The 20,878-nt window shown below is 61.9% G+C and overlaps 1 protein-coding gene across 1 annotated transcript in view; it reads right to left on the bottom strand.

The window, feature by feature from the left end:
* Window positions 1-357: 357 nt before the first annotated feature.
* The window catches only part of LOC139239447 (RNA-binding protein 4B-like), an 80,776-nt gene continuing 60,255 nt past the window's right edge, over window positions 358-20,878 (bottom strand). Inside the window, exon 3 of the mRNA XM_070868195.1 lies at window positions 358-1,750. Within this exon, the coding sequence (XP_070724296.1) occupies window positions 1,702-1,750 (49 nt within the window). The 3' untranslated portion in view covers window positions 358-1,701. The remainder of the gene's footprint in view (window positions 1,751-20,878) is intronic.

Consider the following 20,878-nt stretch of genomic DNA (forward strand, 5'->3'; position numbering starts at 1 on the left):
GGGACCCGTACCCCAGTGAGAGTCAGTGTGTGTGGGACTCGTACCCCAGTGAGAGTCAGTGTGTGTGGGACCCGTACCCCAGTGAGTGTCAGTGTGTGTGGGACCCGTACCCCCGTGAGTGTCAGTGTGTGTGGGACCCGTACCCCAGTGAGAGTCAGTGCCTTCTCATTGTTCAACACACCGTAACAATTTCCTATGCCTCTCCCACAATTTCTGACCCGAGTTGCTCCCGCTGTCTATCAGGAACTCTGCTGATAGTGAAATCAAGGTCATCGCCTCTCTCATTCAACACTGAGCAACGGTTCTGTGGGTTCGGTGCACAATAGTTGGAATTCTGAGACCCGTGTTAAAAAACTGTTTTCAATAATATATATTTAATAGAATCTTATTTGAATGCCTTTGGTTCTGAGTTTAGCAGCGAGACATATTAACTTATATAGCATATTTTATCGCACTGCACCTGTGGCCACGTATTTACAAATGGCTCTTTTTTAATAACATTTCAAATACGCAGTTTGAATAAAATTGAGTTTGACTTAACTGTGTTTCTTGGCTGATCTATTTACAACCTGATCTTTGTGCTCATCAGTGTCCCATCAAACACTCCCAGGGCAGGTACAGCACGGGGTTAGATACAGAGTAAAGTTCCCTCTACACTGTCCCATCAAACACTCCCAGGGCAGGTACAGGGGGTTAGATACAGAGTAAAGCTCCCTCTACACTGTCCCATCAAACACTCCCAGGGCAGGTACAGGGGGTTAGATACCGAGTAAAGCTCCCTCTACACTGTCCCATCAAACACTCCCAGGGCAGGTACAGGGGGTTAGATACAGAGTAAAGCTCCCTCTACACTGTCCCATCACACACTCCCAGGGCAGGTACAGCACGGGGTTAGATACAGAGTAAAGCTCCCTCTACACTGCCCCATCAAACACTCCCAGGGCAGGTACAGCACGGGGTTAGATACTGAGTAAAGCTCCCTCTACACTGTCCCATCAAACACTCCCAGGGCAGGTACAGCACGGGGTTAGATACAGAGTAAAGCTCCCTCTGCACTGTCCCATCAAACACTCCCAGGTACAGCACGGGGTTCGATACAGAGTAAAGGAAGCAGATTGAATAGATGAATAAAGTGCAGGGCTACGGGTGAATGGGACTAATTGGTTCGCTGTTTCAAAATAGCCGGCACGGACACGACGGGCCAAATGGCCTCTTCCTGGGCTGTCGGAACCTGCGATACAGTATATATAATGTATGGAAAAGCTGGTGCAACACGTAACGAGAGAGCAGTGTGACATACAGCTGGTGAGTTGTGGCAGCAACGTGCTGTCGGTTTGTTCTGGGAATTCTTGACCTGAGCTCGGCCTTTGCGTGTGATTGAAACGCTCTCGTTTTTTTCCCCCACCGTCTCTCCATTGGTGGCAAATTATCTGCCGTCTTCACACCCAGCGATGGTGCGCTCTGCCTCGATCCCTGAAGGTGCTGGCCCTCCCAGGCGTGCCGGTCTGGCAGGCCCTCCCTGGGCTCCTGTACCTCGGCCCATAGTTGGCCACCCGTCACGTGGGAAAGTGGAAATCGATGGCCAGCCCGGTTGTGGCGATCGGGACGGAAACCCTGTGCCCAGTTTCACTCTCTCCGGCTCGACTGTGAACAACCGCCTCTTCTCAGCCTGCTGCCCTGCGCTCCCTCCGCGCTCCCGATCTACGGCAGGTAGCGTTCAAACCCACATCTGTAAAGGACAGGGAGCGAACTGCAAAGGAAACCAAAAAAGGTCAGGCTCAACATCTCTTCCTCCACCAATAAACTGGGCACAGGCTTCCGAGACTGGCTCCACACCGCCACCTCGTGGCCGGGCCCCGCAACTACACCGTGACGCTTGACTTGGCAAAATTCAATGGAAAATGTTCACAGAGTAAAGCTCCCTCGACACTGTCCCATCAAACACTCCCAGGGCAGGTACAGCACGGGGTTAGATACAGAGTAAAGCTCCCTCTACACTGTCCCATCAAACACTCCCAGGGCAGGTACAGGGGGTTAGATACAGAGTAAAGCTCCCTCGACACTGTCCCATCAAACACTCCCAGGGCAGGTACAGGGGGTTAGATACAGAGTAAAGCTCCCTCGACACTGTCCCATCAAACACTCCCAGGGCAGGTACAGCACGGGGTTAGATACAGAGTAAAGCTCCCTCTACACTGTCCCATCAAACACTCCCAGGGCAGGTGCAGCACGGGGTTCGAGGCAGAGTAAAGCTCCCTCTACACTGTCCCATCACACACTCCCAGGGGAGGTGCAGCATGTGTTAGATACAGAATAAAGCTTCCTCTACACTGTCTCATCAAACACTCCCAGGGCAGGTACAGCACGGGGTTAGATACAGAGTAAAGCTCCCTCTACACTGTCTCATCAAACACTCCCAGGGCAGGTACAGCATGGGGTTAGATACAGAGTAAAGCTCCCTCTACACTGTCCCATCAAACACTCCCAGGGCAGGTACAGCACGGGGTTAGATACAGAGTGAAGTACGGGGTTAGATACAGCGATGGAAGCAAATCGTAACTTTCAAAAGCAAATTGGAAATCTACATAAAAAGTAAAAATGTGCAGGCTGTGGGGAAAGAGCAGGGAGTGGGATTACCTGAATAGCTCTTTCAGAGAATCGGCACAGACTCGATGGGCCCAATGGCCTCCTGTGCCGTTTGATTCTATGATCACCAATCGGTTCTGTAAGGCCATTCAGCCCCTCGAGCCTGTTCTGGACTTCCCCAACATCAGGAAGATTCTTCCTGCATCTATCCTGTCCAATCCCGTCAGTATTTCATATGTTTCTATGAGATCCCCTCTCATAAGCCTAGTCGATCCAGTCTTTCTTCATATGTCAGTTCTGCCATCCCGGGAATCAGTCTGGTGAACCTTCGCTGCACTCCCTCAATCGTAAGAATGTCCTTCCTCAGATTAGGAGACCAAAGCTGTACACAATATTCCAGGTGAGGGCCTCACCAAGGCCCTGTACAACTGCAGTAAGACCTCCCTGCTCCTATACTCAAATCCCCTCGCTATGAAGGCCGACATGCCATATGCCTTCTTCACCGCCTGCTGTACCTGCATGCCAACCTTCAATGACTGATGTACCGTGACACCCAGGTCTCGCTGCACCTCCCCTTTTCCAAATCTGCCGCCATTCAGATAATAGTCTGAAGGGGAGAGCCGAGATGACGTAATGACATCATTGCGGCGGTCTCTCTGCACCGCCCCCAACTTCCAGCCCTCAGGTGTTGCCACTGCTCCGTATCCGCCCCTCCCCTGTCGTCACCGCCCCCATAAAGAGCAACTTCCCAGACCCGAATTAAAATAAGCGGAAGCTCGCTCAAGAGGCGACCGCGACCACAGCTGCGGTAAAAGCCTCTGAAACGGGCTACGTGTTACCATGACAGTCCGTGTGTTGCGGTCTGTCGAGGCGTCGCACTCCAGGGAGCAGCATGAGCTGCGACGGCGGCAAAGAGGGACATCAGCCAGGTCCAGGTCGGTGATTGACACATGGGGCCGGTGCAGCAGGAGCGGCGAGAGACTGTGGAGGGATGTGATCGGGGCCCAGGGGGCAGCACGGGCCCAGCCCCACACTGTGTGTGCGATATGTGCGCGCGCGCGCGCTCGGTCCGTGCAGCAGAGCTGCTCGCCTGTCGTCTTAGTAAACCCTTGCCACTGGACCAAGGCCTCGCTCTGTCAAGCCCCGTGTGGTGGGCCGGTGTGCAACGGCCACCCCGCGTTAAAACAATCCACCCACAGGCACCTTCCACACCCTTCAGGATGTAGTTCGGGTTCTTCTTTCCAAACACCTGTGAACTCATCCTTTTTTATTTGGCATGGAAGCAAGTCATCCTCGTTTCGAGGGACCGCTCATCATGGGTGAATAATCTGCCTTCCTGTTTTTGCCACCACAAGTGGATAACCTCGCACGTATCCACATTATACTGCATCTGTCCTGTGAACATCACGTGACTGGCGAAGCCACTCCGAACTCAACAGCTTGACAAACCTGTGAGACATTATACTCTCTGTCAACCCCGTCAACTCCTTGAACGTAGCTGGTCTCCGGAAGGTCAGGGCTCGTGTATTCCTTGTTGGGGACATGGTCTAAATTGATTTTTTTTCTCAGGCCAATGCAGACTGCTGTTGCCGGGTAAATGTTTCTGCCCCAGGAGGAAGAGCGGGGTTTCAAGGGCAGGAGAAACAGCAGAAAATACCTGGCTTTCATTCTCTTTCGGTTCGCTACAAGCTCATCCAAAACTCAGCTGCCCCCGTGTCCTAACTCGCACCGAGTCCCGCTCACCCATCGCCTACTGTGCTCGCTGACCCGTGTCCTAACTCGCACCGAGTCCCACTCACCCATCACCCCCTGTGCTCGCTGCCCCGTGTCCTAACTCGCACCGAGTCCCGCTCACCCATCGCCTACTGTGCTCGCTGCCCCGTGTCCTAACTCGCACTGAGTCCCGCTCACCCATCACCCCCTGTGCTCGCTGCCCCGTGTCCTAACTCGCACCGAGTCCCACTCACTCATCACCCCCTGTGCTCGCTGCCCCGTGTCCTAACTCGCACCGAGTCCCACTCACCCATCACCCCCTGTGCTCGCTGCCCCGTGTCCTAACTCGCACCGAGTCCCACTCACTCATCACCCCCTGTGCTCGCTGCCCCGTGTCCGAACTCGCACCGAGTCCCGCTCACCCATCACCTCCTGTGCTCGCTGCCCCCGTGTCCTAACTCGCACCCAGTCCCGCTCACCCATCACCCCCCGTGCTCGCTGCCCCTTGTCCTAACTCGCACCCAGTCCCGCTCACCCATCACCCCCTGTGCTCACTGACCTACATTGGCTCCCGGTCCGGCAACGCCTCGATTTTAAAATTCTCATCCTCACTTTTAAATCCCTCCATGGCCCTCGCCCCCTCCCTATCTCTGTAATCTCCTCCAGCCCCACAACCCCCCGAGATGTCTGCGCTCCTCTAATTCTGCCCTCCTGAGCATCCCTGATTATAATCGCTCCACCATCGGTGGCCGTGCCTTCTGTTGCCTGGGCCCCAAGCTCTGGAACTCCCTCCCTAAACCTCTCCGCCTCTCTCTCCTCCTTCAAGACGCTCCTTAAAACCTACCTCTTTGACCCAGCTTGGACAACTGTCCCAAGATCTTCTTATGTGGCTCAGTGTCAACCTTTGTTTGATAATCGCTCCAGTGAAGCACTTTAGGACATTTTACGACATTAAAGGTGCGATATCTACAAGTTGTTGTATCTAGGCTAACACTCCAGTGTAGTACTGAGGGGACTCTGTGCTTTCGGAGGGACAGTATTGAGGGAGCGCTGCATTGTAGGAGGGGCAGTACTGAGGGAGCGCCGCACTTTCGGGGGGGCAGTACTGAGGGAGCGCCGCACTGTCGGAGGGGCAGTACTGAGGCAGCGCTGCCTTGTAGGAGGGACAGTACTGAGGGAGCGCCGCACTGTCGGAGGGGCACTACTGAGGGAGCGCCGCACTTTCAGAGGGACAGTACTGAGGGAGTCCCGCACTGTCGGAGGGGCAGTACTGAGGGAGCGCCGCACTGTCGGAGGGGCAGTACTGAGGGAGCCCCGCAATGTCGGAGGGACAGTACTGAGGGAGCGCCGCACTGTCGAGGGACAGTACTGAGGGAGCGCCGCACTGTCGGAGGGGCAGTACTGAGGGAGCGCCGCATGTTCGGAGGGGCAGTACTGAGGGAGCACTGCACTGTCGGAGGGGCAGTACTGAGGGAGCGCCGCACTTTCGGAGGGACAGTACTGAGGGAGTCCCTCACTGTCGGAGGGGCAGTACTGAGGGAGCACTGCACTGTCGGAGGGGCAGTACTGAGGGGGCTCTGTGCTTTCGGAGGGACAGTACTGAGGGAATGCCGTACTGTCGGAGGGGAAGTACTGAGGGAGTGCCGCACTGTCGGAGGGGCAGTACGGAGGGAGCGCCGCACTGTCGGAGGGGCAGTACGGAGGGAGTGCCGCATGTTCGGAGGGGCAGTACTGAGGGAGCGCCGCACTTTCGGAGGGACAGTACTGAGGTAGTCCCTCACTGTCGGAGGGGCAGTACTGAGGGAGCGCCGCACTGTCGGAGGGGCAGTACTGAGGGAGCGCCGCACTGTCGGAGGGACAGTACTGAGGGAGCGCGGCACTTTCAGAGGGGCAGTACTGAGGGAGCGCCGCACTTTCGGAGGGGCAGTACTGAGGGGGCTCTGTGGTTTCGGAGGGACAGTACTGAGGGAATGCCGTACTGTCGGAGGGGAAGTACTGAGGGAGTGCCGCACTGTCGGAGGGGCAGTACGGAGGGAGCGCCGCACTGTCGGAGGGGCAGTACGGAGGGAGTGCCGCATGTTCGGAGGGGCAGTACTGAGGGAGCGCCGCACTTTCGGAGGGACAGTACTGAGGTAGTCCCTCACTGTCGGAGGGGCAGTACTGAGGGAGCGCCGCACTGTCGGAGGGGCAGTACTGAGGGAGCGCCGCACTGTCGGAGGGACAGTACTGAGGGAGCGCGGCACTTTCAGAGGGGCAGTACTGAGGGAGCGCCGCACTTTCGGAGGGGCAGTACTGAGGGGGCTCTGTGGTTTCGGAGGGACAGTACTGAGGGAATGCCGTACTGTCGGAGGGGAAGTACTGAGGGAGTGCCGCACTGTCGGAGGGGCAGTACTGAGGGAGAGCCGCACTGTCGGAGGGGCAGTACGGAGGGAGTGCCGCATGTTCGGAGGGGCAGTACTGAGGGGGCTCTGTGCTTTCGGTGGGACAGTACTGAGGCAGCGCTGCCTTGTAGGAGGAGCAGTACTGAGGGAGCGCCGCACTTTCGGCGGGGCAGTACTGAGGGAGTGCCGCACTGTCGGAGGGGCAGTACTGAGGGAGCGCCGCACTGTCGGAGGGGCAGTACTGAGGGAGCGCCGCACTGTCGGAGGGGCAGTACTGAGGGAGTGCCGCACTGTCGGAGGGGCAGTATAGAGGGAGCGCCGCACTGTCGGAGGGGTAGTACGGAGGGAGTGCCGCATGTTCGGAGGGGCAGTATAGAGTGAGCGCCGAACTGTCAGAGGGGCAGTACTGAGGGAGTGCCGCACTTTCGGAGGGGCAGTACTGAGGGAGCCCCGCAATGTCGGAGGGGCGGTACTGAGGGAGCGCCGCACTGATGGAGCGGCAGTACTGAGGGAGCGCCACACTGTCGGAGAGGCAGTACTGAGGGAGCGCCGCACTGTCGGAGGGGCAGTACTGAGGGAGCGCCGCACTGTCGGAGGGGCAGTACTGAGGGAGCGCCGCACTGTCGGAGGGGCAGTACTGAGGGAGCGCCGCACTTTCGGAGGGGCAGTACTGAGGGAGCGCCGCACTGTCGGAGGGGCAGTACTGAGGGAGCGCCGCACTTTCGGAGGGGCAGTACTGAGGGAGCGCCGCACTGTCGGAGGGGCAGTACTGAGGGGGCTCTGTGCTTTCGGAGGGACAGTACTGAGGGAATGCCGTACTGTCGGAGGGGAAGTACTGAGGGAGTGCCGCACTGTCGGAGAGGCAGTACGGAGGGAGTGCCGCATGTTCGGAGGGGCAGTACTGAGGGGACTCTGTGCTTTCGGAGGGACAGTATTGAGGGAGCGCTGCGTTGTAGGAGGGGCAGTACTGAGGGAGCGCCGCACTCTCGGCGGGGCAGTACTGAGGGAGCGCCGCACTTTCGGAGGGGCAGCACTGAGTGAGCGCCGTACTGTCGGAGGGGCAGTACTGAGGGAGCGCCGCACTGTCGGAGGGGCAGTACTGAGGGAGCGCCGCACTGTCGGAGCGGCAGTACTGAGGGAGCGCCGCACTTTCGGAGGGGCAGTACTGAGGGAGCGCCGCACTGTCGGAGGGGCAGTACTGAGGGAGTGCCGCACTGTCGGAGGGGCAGTACTGAGGGGGCTCTGTACTTTCGGATGGAAAGTATTGAGGGAGTGCTGCATTGTAGGAGGGGCTGTACTGAGGGAACGCCGCCTTGTCGGAGGGGCAGTACTGAGGGGGCTCTGTGCTTTCGGAGGGACAGTATTCAGGGAGCGATGCATTGTCGGAGGGGCGGTACTGAGGGAGTGCCGCACTGTTGGAGGGGCAGTACTGAGGGAGCGCCGCACTGTCGGAGGGGCAGTACTGAGGGAGCGCTGCAATGTAGGAGGGACAGTACTGAGGGAGCGCTGCACTGTCGGAGGGGCAGTACTGAGGCAGCGCTACATTGTAGGAGGGACAGTACTGAGGGAGCGCCGCACTGTCGGAGGGGCAGTACTGAGGGAGCGCCGCACTGTCGGAGGGGCAGTACTGAGGGAGCGCCGCACTGTCGGAGGGGCAGTACTGAGGGAGCGCCGCACTTTAAGAGGGGCAGTACTGAGGGAGCGCCGCACTGTCGGAGGGGCAGTACTGAGGGGGCTCTGTGCTTTCGGAGGGACAGTACTGAGGGAATGCCGTACTGTCGGAGGGGAAGTACTGAGGGAGTGCCGCACTGTCGGAGGGGCAATACGGAGGGAGTGCCGCATGTTCGGAGGGGCAGTACTGAGGGGGCTCTGTGCTTTCGGAGGGGCAGTACTGAGGGAGCGCTGTATTGTAGGAGGGGCAGTACTGAGGGAACGCCGCACTGTCGGAGGGGCAGTACTGAGGGGACTCTGTGCTTTCGGAGGGACAGTATTGAGGGAGCGCTGTATTGTAGGAGGGGCAGTACTGAGGGAACGCCGCACTGTCGGAGGGGCAGGACTGAGGGGACTCTGTGCTTTCGGAGGGACAGTATTGAGGGAGTCCCGCACTGTCGGAGGGGCAGTACTGTGGGAGCGCCGCACTGTCGGAGGGGCAGTACTGAGGGAGCGCCGCACTTTCGGAGGGACAGTACTGAGGGAGTCCCGCACTGTCGGAGGGGCAGTACTGTGGGAGCGCCGCACTGTCGGAGGGGCAGTACTGAGGGAGCGCCGCACTGTTGGAGGAGCAGTACTGAGGGAGCGCCGCACTGTCGGAGGGGCAGTACTGAGGGAGCGCCGCAATGTCGGAGGGGCAGTACTGAGGGAGTCCCGCAATTTCGGAGGGACAGTACTGAGGGAGCGCCGCACTGTCGGAGGGGCAGTACTGAGGGAGCGCCGCATGGTCGGAGGGGCAGTACTGAGGGAGCACTGCACTGTCGGAGGGGCAGTACTGAGGGAGCGCCGCACTTTCGGAGGGACAGTACTGAGGGAGTCCCTCACTGTCGGAGGGGCAGTACTGAGGGAGTGCCGCATGTTCGGAGGGGCAGTACTGAGGGAGCACTGCACTGTCGGAGGGGCATTACTGAGGGGGCTCTGTGCTTTCGGAGGGACAGTACTGAGGGAGTGCCGCATGTTCGGAGGGGCAGTACTGAGGGAGCACTGCACTGTCGGAGGGGCAGTACTGAGGGAGCCCCGCAATGTCGGAGGGACAGTACTGAGGGAGCGCCGCACTGTCGGAGGGACAGTACTGAGGGAGCGCCGCAGTGTCGGAGGGGCAGTACTGAGGGAGCGCCGCGCTGTCGGAGGGGCAGTACTGAGGGGGCACCGTGCTTTCGGAGGGACAGTACTGAGGGAATGCCGTACTGTCGGAGGGGCAGTACGGAGGGAGCGCCGCACTGTCGGAGGGGCAGTACGGAGGGAGTGCCGCATGTTCGGAGGGGCAGTACTGAGGGAGCACTGCACTGTCGGAGGGGCAGTACTGAGGGAGCGCCGCACATTCGGAGGGACAGTACTGAGGGAGTCCCTCACTGTCGAAGGGGCAGTACTGAGGGAGCGCCGCACTGTCGGAGGGGCAGTACTGAGGGAGCGCCGCACTGTCGGAGGGGCAGTACTGAGGGAGCGCCGCACTGTCGGAGGGGCAGTACTGAGGGAGCGCCGCACTGTCGGAGGGGCAGTACTGAGGGAGCGCGGCACTTTCAGAGGGGCAGTACTGAGGGAGCGCCGCACTGTCGGAGGGGCAGTACTGAGGGAGCGCCGCACTTTCGGAGGGACAGTACTGAGGGAGCACCGCACTTTCGGAGGGGCAGTACTGAGGGGGCTCTGTGGTTTCGGAGGGACAGTACTGAGGGAATGCCGTACTGTCGGAGGGGAAGTACTGAGGGAGTGCCGCACTGTCGGAGGGGCAGTACTGAGGGAGAGCCGCACTGTCGGAGGGGCAGTACGGAGGGAGTGCCGCATGTTCGGAGGGGCAGTACTGAGGGGGCTCTGTGCTTTCGGAGGGACAGTACTGAGGCAGCGCTGCCTTGTAGGAGGGGCAGTACTGAGGGAGCGCCGCACTTTCGGCGGGGCAGTACTGAGGGAGTGCCGCACTGTCGGAGGGGCAGTACTGAGGGAGCGCAGCACTGTCGGAGGGGCAGTACTGAGGGAGCGCCGCACTGTCGGAGGGGCAGTACTGAGGGAGTGCCGCACTGTCGGAGGGGCAGTATAGAGGGAGCGCCGCACTGTCGGAGGGGTAGTACGGAGGGAGTGCCGCATGTTCGGAGGGGCAGTATAGAGTGAGCGCCGAACTGTCAGAGGGGCAGTACTGAGGGAGTGCCGCACTTTCGGAGGGGCAGTACTGAGGGAGCCCCGCAATGTCGGAGGGGCGGTACTGATGGGGCTCAGTGCTTTCGGAGGGACAGTATTGAGGGAGCAGCGCAGTGTCGGAGGGGCAGTACTGAGGGAGCACCGCACTTTCAGAGGGGCAGTACTGAGGGAGCACCGCACTGTCGGAGGGGCAGTACTGAGGGGGCTCTGTGCTTTCGGAGGGACAGTACTGAGGGAATGCCGTACTGTCGGAGGGGAAGTACTGAGGGAGTGCCGCACTGTCGGAGCGGCAGTACGGAGGGAGCGCCGCACTGTCGGAGAGGCAGTACGGAGGGAGTGCCGCATGTTCGGAGGGGCAGTACAGAGGGGACTCTGTGCTTTCGGAGGGACAGTATTGAGGGAGCGCTGCGTTGTAGGAGGGGCAGTACTGAGGGAGCGCCGCACTTTCGGCGGGGCAGTACTGAGTGAGCGCCGTACTGTCGGAGGGGCAGTACTGAGGGAGCGCCGCACTTTCGGAGGGGCAGTACTGAGTGAGCGCCGTACTGTCGGAGGGGCAGTACTGAGGGAGCGCCGCACTGTCGGAGAGGCAGTACTGAGGGAGCGCCGCACTTTCGGAGGGGCAGTACTGAGGGAGCGCCGCACTGTCGGAGGGGCAGTACTGAGGGAGCGCCGCACTTTCAGAGGGGCAGTACTGAGGGAGCGCCGCACTGTCGGAGGGGCAGTACTGAGGGGGCTCTGTGCTTTCGGAGGGACAGTACTGAGGGAATGCCGTACTGTCGGAGGGGAAGTACTGAGGGAGTGCCGCACTGTCGGAGAGGCAGTACTGAGGGGACTCTGTGCTTTCGGAGGGACAGTATTGAGGGAGCGCTGCGTTGTAGGAGGGGCAGTACTGAGGGAGCGCCGCACTTTCGGCGGGGCAGTACTGAGGGAGCGCCGCACTTTCGGAGGGGCAGCACTGAGTGAGCGCCGTACTGTCGGAGGGGCAGTACTGAGGGAGCGCCGCACTGTCGGAGGGGCAGTACTGAGGGAGCGCCGCACTTTCGGAGGGGCAGTACTGAGGGAGTGCCGCACTGTCGGAGGGGCAGTACTGAGGGAGTGCCGCACTGTCGGAGGGGCAGTACTGAGGGGGCTCTGTACTTTCGGATGGAAAGTATTGAGGGAGTGCTGCATTGTAGGAGGGGCTGTACTGAGGGAACGCCGCCTTGTCGGAGGGGCAGTACTGAGGGGGCTCTGTGCTTTCGGAGGGACAGTATTCAGGGAGCGATGCATTGTCGGAGGGGCGGTACTGAGGGAGTGCCGCACTGTTGGAGGGGCAGTACTGAGGGAGCGCCGCACTGTCGGAGGGGCAGTACTGAGGGAGCGCTGCAATGTAGGAGGGACAGTACTGAGGGAGCGCTGCACTGTCGGAGGGGCAGTACTGAGGCAGCGCTACATTGTAGGAGGGACAGTACTGAGGGAGCGCCGCACTGTCGGAGGGGCAGTACTGAGGGAGCGCCGCACTGTCGGAGGGGCAGTACTGAGGGAGCGCCGCACTGTCGGAGGGGCAGTACTGAGGGAGCGCCGCACTTTAAGAGGGGCAGTACTGAGGGAGCGCCGCACTGTCGGAGGGGCAGTACTGAGGGGGCTCTGTGCTTTCGGAGGGACAGTACTGAGGGAATGCCGTACTGTCGGAGGGGAAGTACTGAGGGAGTGCCGCACTGTCGGAGGGGCAATACGGAGGGAGTGCCGCATGTTCGGAGGGGCAGTACTGAGGGGGCTCTGTGCTTTCGGAGGGGCAGTACTGAGGGAGCGCTGTATTGTAGGAGGGGCAGTACTGAGGGAACGCCGCACTGTCGGAGGGGCAGTACTGAGGGGACTCTGTGCTTTCGGAGGGACAGTATTGAGGGAGCGCTGTATTGTAGGAGGGGCAGTACTGAGGGAACGCCGCACTGTCGGAGGGGCAGGACTGAGGGGACTCTGTGCTTTCGGAGGGACAGTATTGAGGGAGCGCTGCATTGTAGGAGGGGCAGTACTGAGGGAGCGCCGCACTTTCGGGGGGGCAGGACTGAGGGAGCGCCGCACTGTCGGAGGGGCAGTACTGAGGGAGCGCCGCACTGTTGGAGGGACAGTACTGAGGGAGCGCCGCACTGTCGGAGGGGCAGTACTGAGGGAGCACTGCACTGTCAGAAAGGCAGTACAGAGGGAGCGCCGCACTGTCGGAGGGACAGTACTGAGGGAGTCCCGCACTGTCGGAGGGGCAGTACTGTGGGAGCGCCGCACTGTCGGAGGGGCAGTACTGAGGGAGCGCCGCACTGTTGGAGGAGCAGTACTGAGGGAGCGCCGCACTGTCGGAGGGGCAGTACTGAGGGAGCGCCGCAATGTCGGAGGGGCAGTACTGAGGGAGTCCCGCAATTTCGGAGGGACAGTACTGAGGGAGCGCCGCACTGTCGGAGGGGCAGTACTGAGGGAGCGCCGCATGGTCGGAGGGGCAGTACTGAGGGAGCACTGCACTGTCGGAGGGGCAGTACTGAGGGAGCGCCGCACTTTCGGAGGGACAGTACTGAGGGAGTCCCTCACTGTCGGAGGGGCAGTACTGAGGGAGTGCCGCATGTTCGGAGGGGCAGTACTGAGGGAGCACTGCACTGTCGGAGGGGCATTACTGAGGGGGCTCTGTGCTTTCGGAGGGACAGTACTGAGGGAGTGCCGCATGTTCGGAGGGGCAGTACTGAGGGAGCACTGCACTGTCGGAGGGGCAGTACTGAGGGAGCCCCGCAATGTCGGAGGGACAGTACTGAGGGAGCGCCGCACTGTCGGAGGGACAGTACTGAGGGAGCGCCGCAGTGTCGGAGGGGCAGTACTGAGGGAGCGCCGCGCTGTCGGAGGGGCAGTACTGAGGGGGCACCGTGCTTTCGGAGGGACAGTACTGAGGGAATGCCGTACTGTCGGAGGGGCAGTACGGAGGGAGCGCCGCACTGTCGGAGGGGCAGTACGGAGGGAGTGCCGCATGTTCGGAGGGGCAGTACTGAGGGAGCACTGCACTGTCGGAGGGGCAGTACTGAGGGAGCGCCGCACATTCGGAGGGACAGTACTGAGGGAGTCCCTCACTGTCGAAGGGGCAGTACTGAGGGAGCGCCGCACTGTCGGAGGGGCAGTACTGAGGGAGCGCCGCACTGTCGGAGGGGCAGTACTGAGGGAGCGCCGCACTGTCGGAGGGGCAGTACTGAGGGAGCGCCGCACTGTCGGAGGGGCAGTACTGAGGGAGCGCGGCACTTTCAGAGGGGCAGTACTGAGGGAGCGCCGCACTGTCGGAGGGGCAGTACTGAGGGAGCGCCGCACTTTCGGAGGGACAGTACTGAGGGAGCACCGCACTTTCGGAGGGGCAGTACTGAGGGGGCTCTGTGGTTTCGGAGGGACAGTACTGAGGGAATGCCGTACTGTCGGAGGGGAAGTACTGAGGGAGTGCCGCACTGTCGGAGGGGCAGTACTGAGGGAGAGCCGCACTGTCGGAGGGGCAGTACGGAGGGAGTGCCGCATGTTCGGAGGGGCAGTACTGAGGGGGCTCTGTGCTTTCGGAGGGACAGTACTGAGGCAGCGCTGCCTTGTAGGAGGGGCAGTACTGAGGGAGCGCCGCACTTTCGGCGGGGCAGTACTGAGGGAGTGCCGCACTGTCGGAGGGGCAGTACTGAGGGAGCGCAGCACTGTCGGAGGGGCAGTACTGAGGGAGCGCCGCACTGTCGGAGGGGCAGTACTGAGGGAGTGCCGCACTGTCGGAGGGGCAGTATAGAGGGAGCGCCGCACTGTCGGAGGGGTAGTACGGAGGGAGTGCCGCATGTTCGGAGGGGCAGTATAGAGTGAGCGCCGAACTGTCAGAGGGGCAGTACTGAGGGAGTGCCGCACTTTCGGAGGGGCAGTACTGAGGGAGCCCCGCAATGTCGGAGGGGCGGTACTGATGGGGCTCAGTGCTTTCGGAGGGACAGTATTGAGGGAGCAGCGCAGTGTCGGAGGGGCAGTACTGAGGGAGCACCGCACTTTCAGAGGGGCAGTACTGAGGGAGCACCGCACTGTCGGAGGGGCAGTACTGAGGGGGCTCTGTGCTTTCGGAGGGACAGTACTGAGGGAATGCCGTACTGTCGGAGGGGAAGTACTGAGGGAGTGCCGCACTGTCGGAGCGGCAGTACGGAGGGAGCGCCGCACTGTCGGAGAGGCAGTACGGAGGGAGTGCCGCATGTTCGGAGGGGCAGTACAGAGGGGACTCTGTGCTTTCGGAGGGACAGTATTGAGGGAGCGCTGCGTTGTAGGAGGGGCAGTACTGAGGGAGCGCCGCACTTTCGGCGGGGCAGTACTGAGTGAGCGCCGTACTGTCGGAGGGGCAGTACTGAGGGAGCGCCGCACTTTCGGAGGGGCAGTACTGAGTGAGCGCCGTACTGTCGGAGGGGCAGTACTGAGGGAGCGCCGCACTGTCGGAGAGGCAGTACTGAGGGAGCGCCGCACTTTCGGAGGGGCAGTACTGAGGGAGCGCCGCACTGTCGGAGGGGCAGTACTGAGGGAGCGCCGCACTTTCGGAGGGGCAGTACTGAGGGAGCGCCGCACTGTCGGAGGGGCAGTACTGAGGGAGCGCCGCACTTTCGGAGGGGCAGTACTGAGGGAGCGCCGCACTGTCGGAGCGGCAGTACTGAGGGAGCGCCGCACTGTCGGAGGGGCAGTACTGAGGGAGCGCCGCACTTTCGGAGGGGCAGTACTGAGGGAGCGCCGCACTGTCGGAGGGGCAGTACTGAGGGAGCGCCGCACTTTCAGAGGGGCAGTACTGAGGGAGCGCCGCACTGTCGGAGGGGCAGTACTGAGGGGGCTCTGTGCTTTCGGAGGGACAGTACTGAGGGAATGCCGTACTGTCGGAGGGGAAGTACTGAGGGAGTGCCGCACTGTCGGAGAGGCAGTACTGAGGGGACTCTGTGCTTTCGGAGGGACAGTATTGAGGGAGCGCTGCGTTGTAGGAGGGGCAGTACTGAGGGAGCGCCGCACTTTCGGCGGGGCAGTACTGAGGGAGCGCCGCACTTTCGGAGGGGCAGCACTGAGTGAGCGCCGTACTGTCGGAGGGGCAGTACTGAGGGAGCGCCGCACTGTCGGAGGGGCAGTACTGAGGGAGCGCCGCACTTTCGGAGGGGCAGTACTGAGGGAGTGCCGCACTGTCGGAGGGGCAGTACTGAGGGAGTGCCGCACTGTCGGAGGGGCAGTACTGAGGGAGCGCCGCACTGTCGGAGGGGCAGTACTGAGGGAGTGCCGCACTGTCGGAGGGGCAGTACTGAGGGGGCTCTGTACTTTCGGATGGAAAGTATTGAGGGAGTGCTGCATTGTAGGAGGGGCTGTACTGAGGGAACGCCGCCTTGTCGGAGGGGCAGTACTGAGGGGGCTCTGTGCTTTCGGAGGGACAGTATTCAGGGAGCGATGCATTGTCTGAGGGGCGGTACTGAGGGAGTGCCGCACTGTTGGAGGGGCAGTACTGAGGGAGCGCCGCACTGTCGGAGGGGCAGTACTGAGGGAGCGCTGCAATGTAGGAGGGACAGTACTGAGGGAGCGCTGCACTGTCGGAGGGGCAGTACTGAGGCAGCGCTACATTGTAGGAGGGACAGTACTGAGGGAGCGCCGCACTGTCGGAGGGGCAGTACTGAGGGAGCGCCGCACTGTCGGAGGGGCAGTACTGAGGGAGCGCCGCACTGTCGGAGGGGCAGTACTGAGGGAGCGCCGCACTTTAAGAGGGGCAGTACTGAGGGGGCTCTGTGCTTTCGGAGGGACAGTACTGAGGGAATGCCGTACTGTCGGAGGGGTAGTACTGAGGGAGTGCCGCACTGTCGGAGGGGCAATACGGAGGGAGTGCCGCATGTTCGGAGGGGCAGTACTGAGGGGGCTCTGTGCTTTCGGAGGGGCAGTACTGAGGGAGCGCTGTATTGTAGGAGGGGCAGTACTGAGGGAACGCCGCACTGTCGGAGGGGCAGTACTGAGGGGACTCTGTGCTTTCGGAGGGACAGTATTGAGGGAGCGCTGTATTGTAGGAGGGGCAGTACTGAGGGAACGCCGCACTGTCGGAGGGGCAGTACTGAGGGAGCGCCGCACTGTTGGAGGAGCAGTACTGAGGGAGCGCCGCACTGTCGGAGGGGCAGTACTGAGGGAGCCCCGCAATTTCGGAGGGACAGTACTGAGGGAGCCCCGCAATTTCGGAGGGACAGTACTGAGGGAGCGCCGCACTGTCGGAGGGGCAGTACTGAGGGAGCGCCGCATGTTCGGAGGGGCAGTACTGAGGGAGCACTGCACTGTCGGAGGGGCAGTACTGAGGCAGTGCTGCCTTGCAGGAGGGACAGTACTGAGGGAGCGCCGCACTGTCGGTGGGGCAGTACTGAGGGAACGCCGCACTGTCGGAGGGGCAGTACTGAGGCAGTGCTGCCTTGCAGGAGGGACAGTACTGAGGGAGCGCCGCACTGTCGGAGGGGCAGTACTGAGGGAACGCCGCACTGTCGGAGGGGCAGTACTGAGGGGACTCTGTGCTTTCGGAGGGACAGTATTGAGGGAGCGCTGGATTGTAGGAGGGGCAGTACTGAGGGAGCGCCGCACTGTTGGAGGGGCAGTACTGAGGCAGCGCCTCATTGTAGAAGGGACAGTACTGAGGGAGCGCCGCACTGTCGGAGGGGCAGTACTGAGGGAGCGCCGCATGTTTGGAGGGGCAGTGCTGAGGGAGCGCTGCACTTTCGGAGGGGCAGTACTGAGGGAGCCCCGCAATGTCGGAGGGGCAGTACTGAGGCAGCGCCTCATTGTAGGAGAGACAGTACTGAGGGAGCGCCGCACTGTCAGAGGGGCAGTACTGAGGGAGCGCCGCACTTTCAGAGGGGCAGTACTGAGGGAGCACTGCACTGTCGGAGGGGCAGTACTGAGGCAGCGCCTCATTGTAGGAGGGACAGTACTGAGGGAGCGCCGCACTGTCGGAGGGGCAGTACTGAGGGAGCGCCGCACTGTCGGAGGGGCAGTACTGAGGGAGCGCTGCATGTTCGGAAGGGCAGTATCGAGGGAGCGCCGAACTGTCGGAGGGGCAGTACTGAGGGAGTGCCGCATGTTCGGAAGGGCAGTATCGAGGGAGCGCCGAACTGTCGGAGGGGCAGTACTGAGGGAGTGCCGCACTTACGGAGGGGCAGTACTGAGGGAGCCCCGCACTGTCGGAAGAGCCGCACTGTCGGAGGGGCAGTACCGAGGGAGCGCCGCACTGTCGGAGGGGCGGTACTGAGGGAGCGCCGCACTGTCGGAGGGGCAGTACTGAGGGAGCGCCGCACTGTCGGAGGGGCAGTACTGAGGGAATGCCGTACTGTCGAAGGGGTAGTACTGAGGGAGTGCCGTACTGTCGGAGGGGAAGTACGGAGGGAGCGCTGCACTGTCGGAGGGGCAGTACGGAGGGAGCGCCGCATGTTTGGAGGGGCAGTGCTGAGGGAGCGCCGCACTTTCGGAGGTGCAGTACTGAGGGAGCCCCGCACTGTCGGAGGGACAGTACTGAGGGAGCGCCGCACTGTCGGAGGGGCAGTACTGAGGGAGCGCCGCACTGTTGGAGGGGCAGTACTGAGGCAGCGCCTCATTGTAGGAGGGACAGTACTGAGGGAGCGCCGCACTGTCGGAGGGGCAGTACTGAGGGAGCGCCGCATGTTTGGAGGGGCAGTGCTGAGGGAGCGCTGCACTTTCGGAGGGGCAGTACTGAGGGAGCCCCGCAATGTCGGAGGGGCAGTACTGAGGCAGCGCCTCATTGTAGGAGGGACAGTACTGAGGGAGCGCCGCACTGTCAGAGGGGCAGTACTGAGGGAGCGCCGCACTTTCAGAGGGGCAGTACTGAGGGAGCACTGCACTGTCGGAGGGGCAGTACTGAGGCAGCGCCTCATTGTAGGAGGGACAGTACTGAGGGAGCGCCGCACTGTCGGAGGGGCAGTACTGAGGGAGCGCCGCACTGTCGGAGGGGCAGTACTGAGGGAGCGCCGCATGTTCGGAGGGGCAGTACTGAGGGAGCACTGCACTGTCGGAGGGGCAGTACTGAGGGAGCACCGCACTTTCGGAGGGACAGTACTGAGGGAGTCCCTCACTGTCGGATGGGCAGTACTGAGGGAGTGCCGCATGTTCGGAGGGGCAGTACTGAGGGAGCGCCGCACTGTCGGAGTTGCAGTACTGAGGGAGCGCCGCACTGTCGGAGGGGCAGTACTGAGGGAGCGCCGCACTGTCGGAGGGGCAGTACTGAGGGAGCGCCGCACTGTCGGAGGGGCAGTACTGAGGGAGCGCTGCAATGTAGGAGGGACAGTACTGAGGGAGCGCTGCACTGTCGGAGGGGCAGTACTGAGGCAGCGCTGCATTGTAGGAGGGACAGTACTGAGGGAGCGCCGCACTGTCGCAGGGGCAGTACTGAGGGAGCGCCGCACTGTCGGAGGGGCAGTACTGAGGGAGCGCCGCACTGTCGCAGGGGCAGTACTGAGGGAGCGCCGCACTGTCGGAGGGGCAGTACTGAGGGAGCGCCGCACTGTCGGAGGGGCAGTACTGAGGGAGCGCCGCATGTTCGGAGGGGCAGTACTGAGGGAGCACTGCACTGTCGGAGGGGCAGTACTGAGGGAGCACCGCACTTTCGGAGGGACAGTACTGAGGGAGTCCCTCACTGTCGGATGGGCAGTACTGAGGGAGTGCCGCATGTTCGGAGGGGCAGTACTGAGGGAGCGCCGCACTGTCGGAGTTGCAGTACTGAGGGAGCGCCGCACTGTCGGAGGGGCAGTACTGAGGGGTCTCTGTGCTTTCGGATGGAAAGTATTGAGGGAGTGCTGCATTGCAGGAGGGGCAGTACTGAGGGAACGCCGCATTGTCGGAGGGGCAGTACTGAGGGGGCTCTGTGCTTTCGGAGGGACAGTATTGAGGGAGCGCCGCACTGTCGAAGGGGCGGTACTGAGGGAGCGCCGCACTGTTGGAGGGGCAGTACTGAGGGAGTGCCGCACTGTTGGAGGGGCAGTACTGAGGGAGCGCCGCACTGTCGGAGGGGCAGTACTGAGGGAGTGCCGCACTGTTGGAGGGGCAGTACTGAGGGAGCGCCGCACTGTCGGAGGGGCACTACTGAGGGAGCGCTGCAATGTAGGAGGGACAGTACTGAGGGAGCGCTGCACTGTCGGAGGGGCACTACTGAGGGAGCGCCGCACTGTCGGAGGGGCAGTACTGAGGGAGCGCCGCACTGTCGGAGGGGCAGTACTGAGGGAGCGCCGCACTGTCGGAGGGGCAGTACTGAGGGAGCGCCGCACTGTCGGAGGGGCAGTACTGAGGGAGCGCCGCATGTTCGGAGGGGCAGTACTGAGGGAGCACTGCACTGTCGGAGGGGCAGTACTGAGGGAGCACCGCACTTTCGGAGGGACAGTACTGAGGGAGTCCCTCACTGTCGGAGGGGCAGTACTGAGGGGGCTCTGTGCTTTCGGAGGGACAGTACTGAGGGAATGCCGTACTGTCGGAGGGGAAGTACTGAGGGAGTGCCGCACTGTCGGAGCGGCAGTACGGAGGGATCGCCGCACTGTCGGAGAGGCAGTACGGAGGGAGTGCCGCATGTTCGGAGGGGCAGTACAGAGGGGACTCTGTGCTTTCGGAGGGGCAGTACTGAGGGAGCGCCGCACTGTCGGAGCCGCAGTACTGAGGGAGCGCCGCACTTTCGGAGGGGCAGCACTGAGGGAGCGCCGCACTGTCGGAGGGGCAGTACTGAGGGAGCGCCGCACTGTCGGAGGGGCAGTACTGAGTGAGCGCCGTACTGTCGGAGGGGCAGTACTGAGGGAGCGCCGCACTGTCGGAGGGGCAGTACTGAGGGAGCGCCGCACTTTCGGAGGGGCAGTACTGAGGGAGCGCCGCACTGTCGGAGGGACAGTACTGAGGGAGCGCCGCACTTTCAGAGGGGCAGTACTGAGGGAGCGCCGCACTGTCGGAGGGGCAGTACTGAGGGGGCTCTGTGCTTTCGGAGGGACAGTACTGAGGGAATGCCGTACTGTCGGAGGGGAAGTACTGAGGGAGTGCCGCACTGTCGGAGAGGCAGTACGGAGGGAGTGCCGCATGTTCGGAGGGGCAGTACTGAGGGGACTCTGTGCTTTCGGAGGGACAGTATTGAGGGAGCGCTGCGTTGTAGGAGGGGCAGTACTGAGGGAGCGCCGCACTTTCGGCGGGGCAGTACTGAGGGAGCGCCGCACTTTCGGAGGGGCAGCACTGAGTGAGCGCCGTACTGTCGGAGGGGCAGTACTGAGGGAGCGCCGCACTGTCGGAGGGGCGGTACTGAGGGAGTGCTGCACTGTCGGAGCGGCAGTACTGAGGGAGCGCCGCACTTTCGGAGGGGCAGTACTGAGGGAGCGCCG

The sequence above is a fragment of the Pristiophorus japonicus genome, chromosome 27, assembly GCF_044704955.1.
Source record: "Pristiophorus japonicus isolate sPriJap1 chromosome 27, sPriJap1.hap1, whole genome shotgun sequence".
In the NCBI taxonomy this organism is placed as follows: Eukaryota; Metazoa; Chordata; class Chondrichthyes; family Pristiophoridae; genus Pristiophorus; species Pristiophorus japonicus.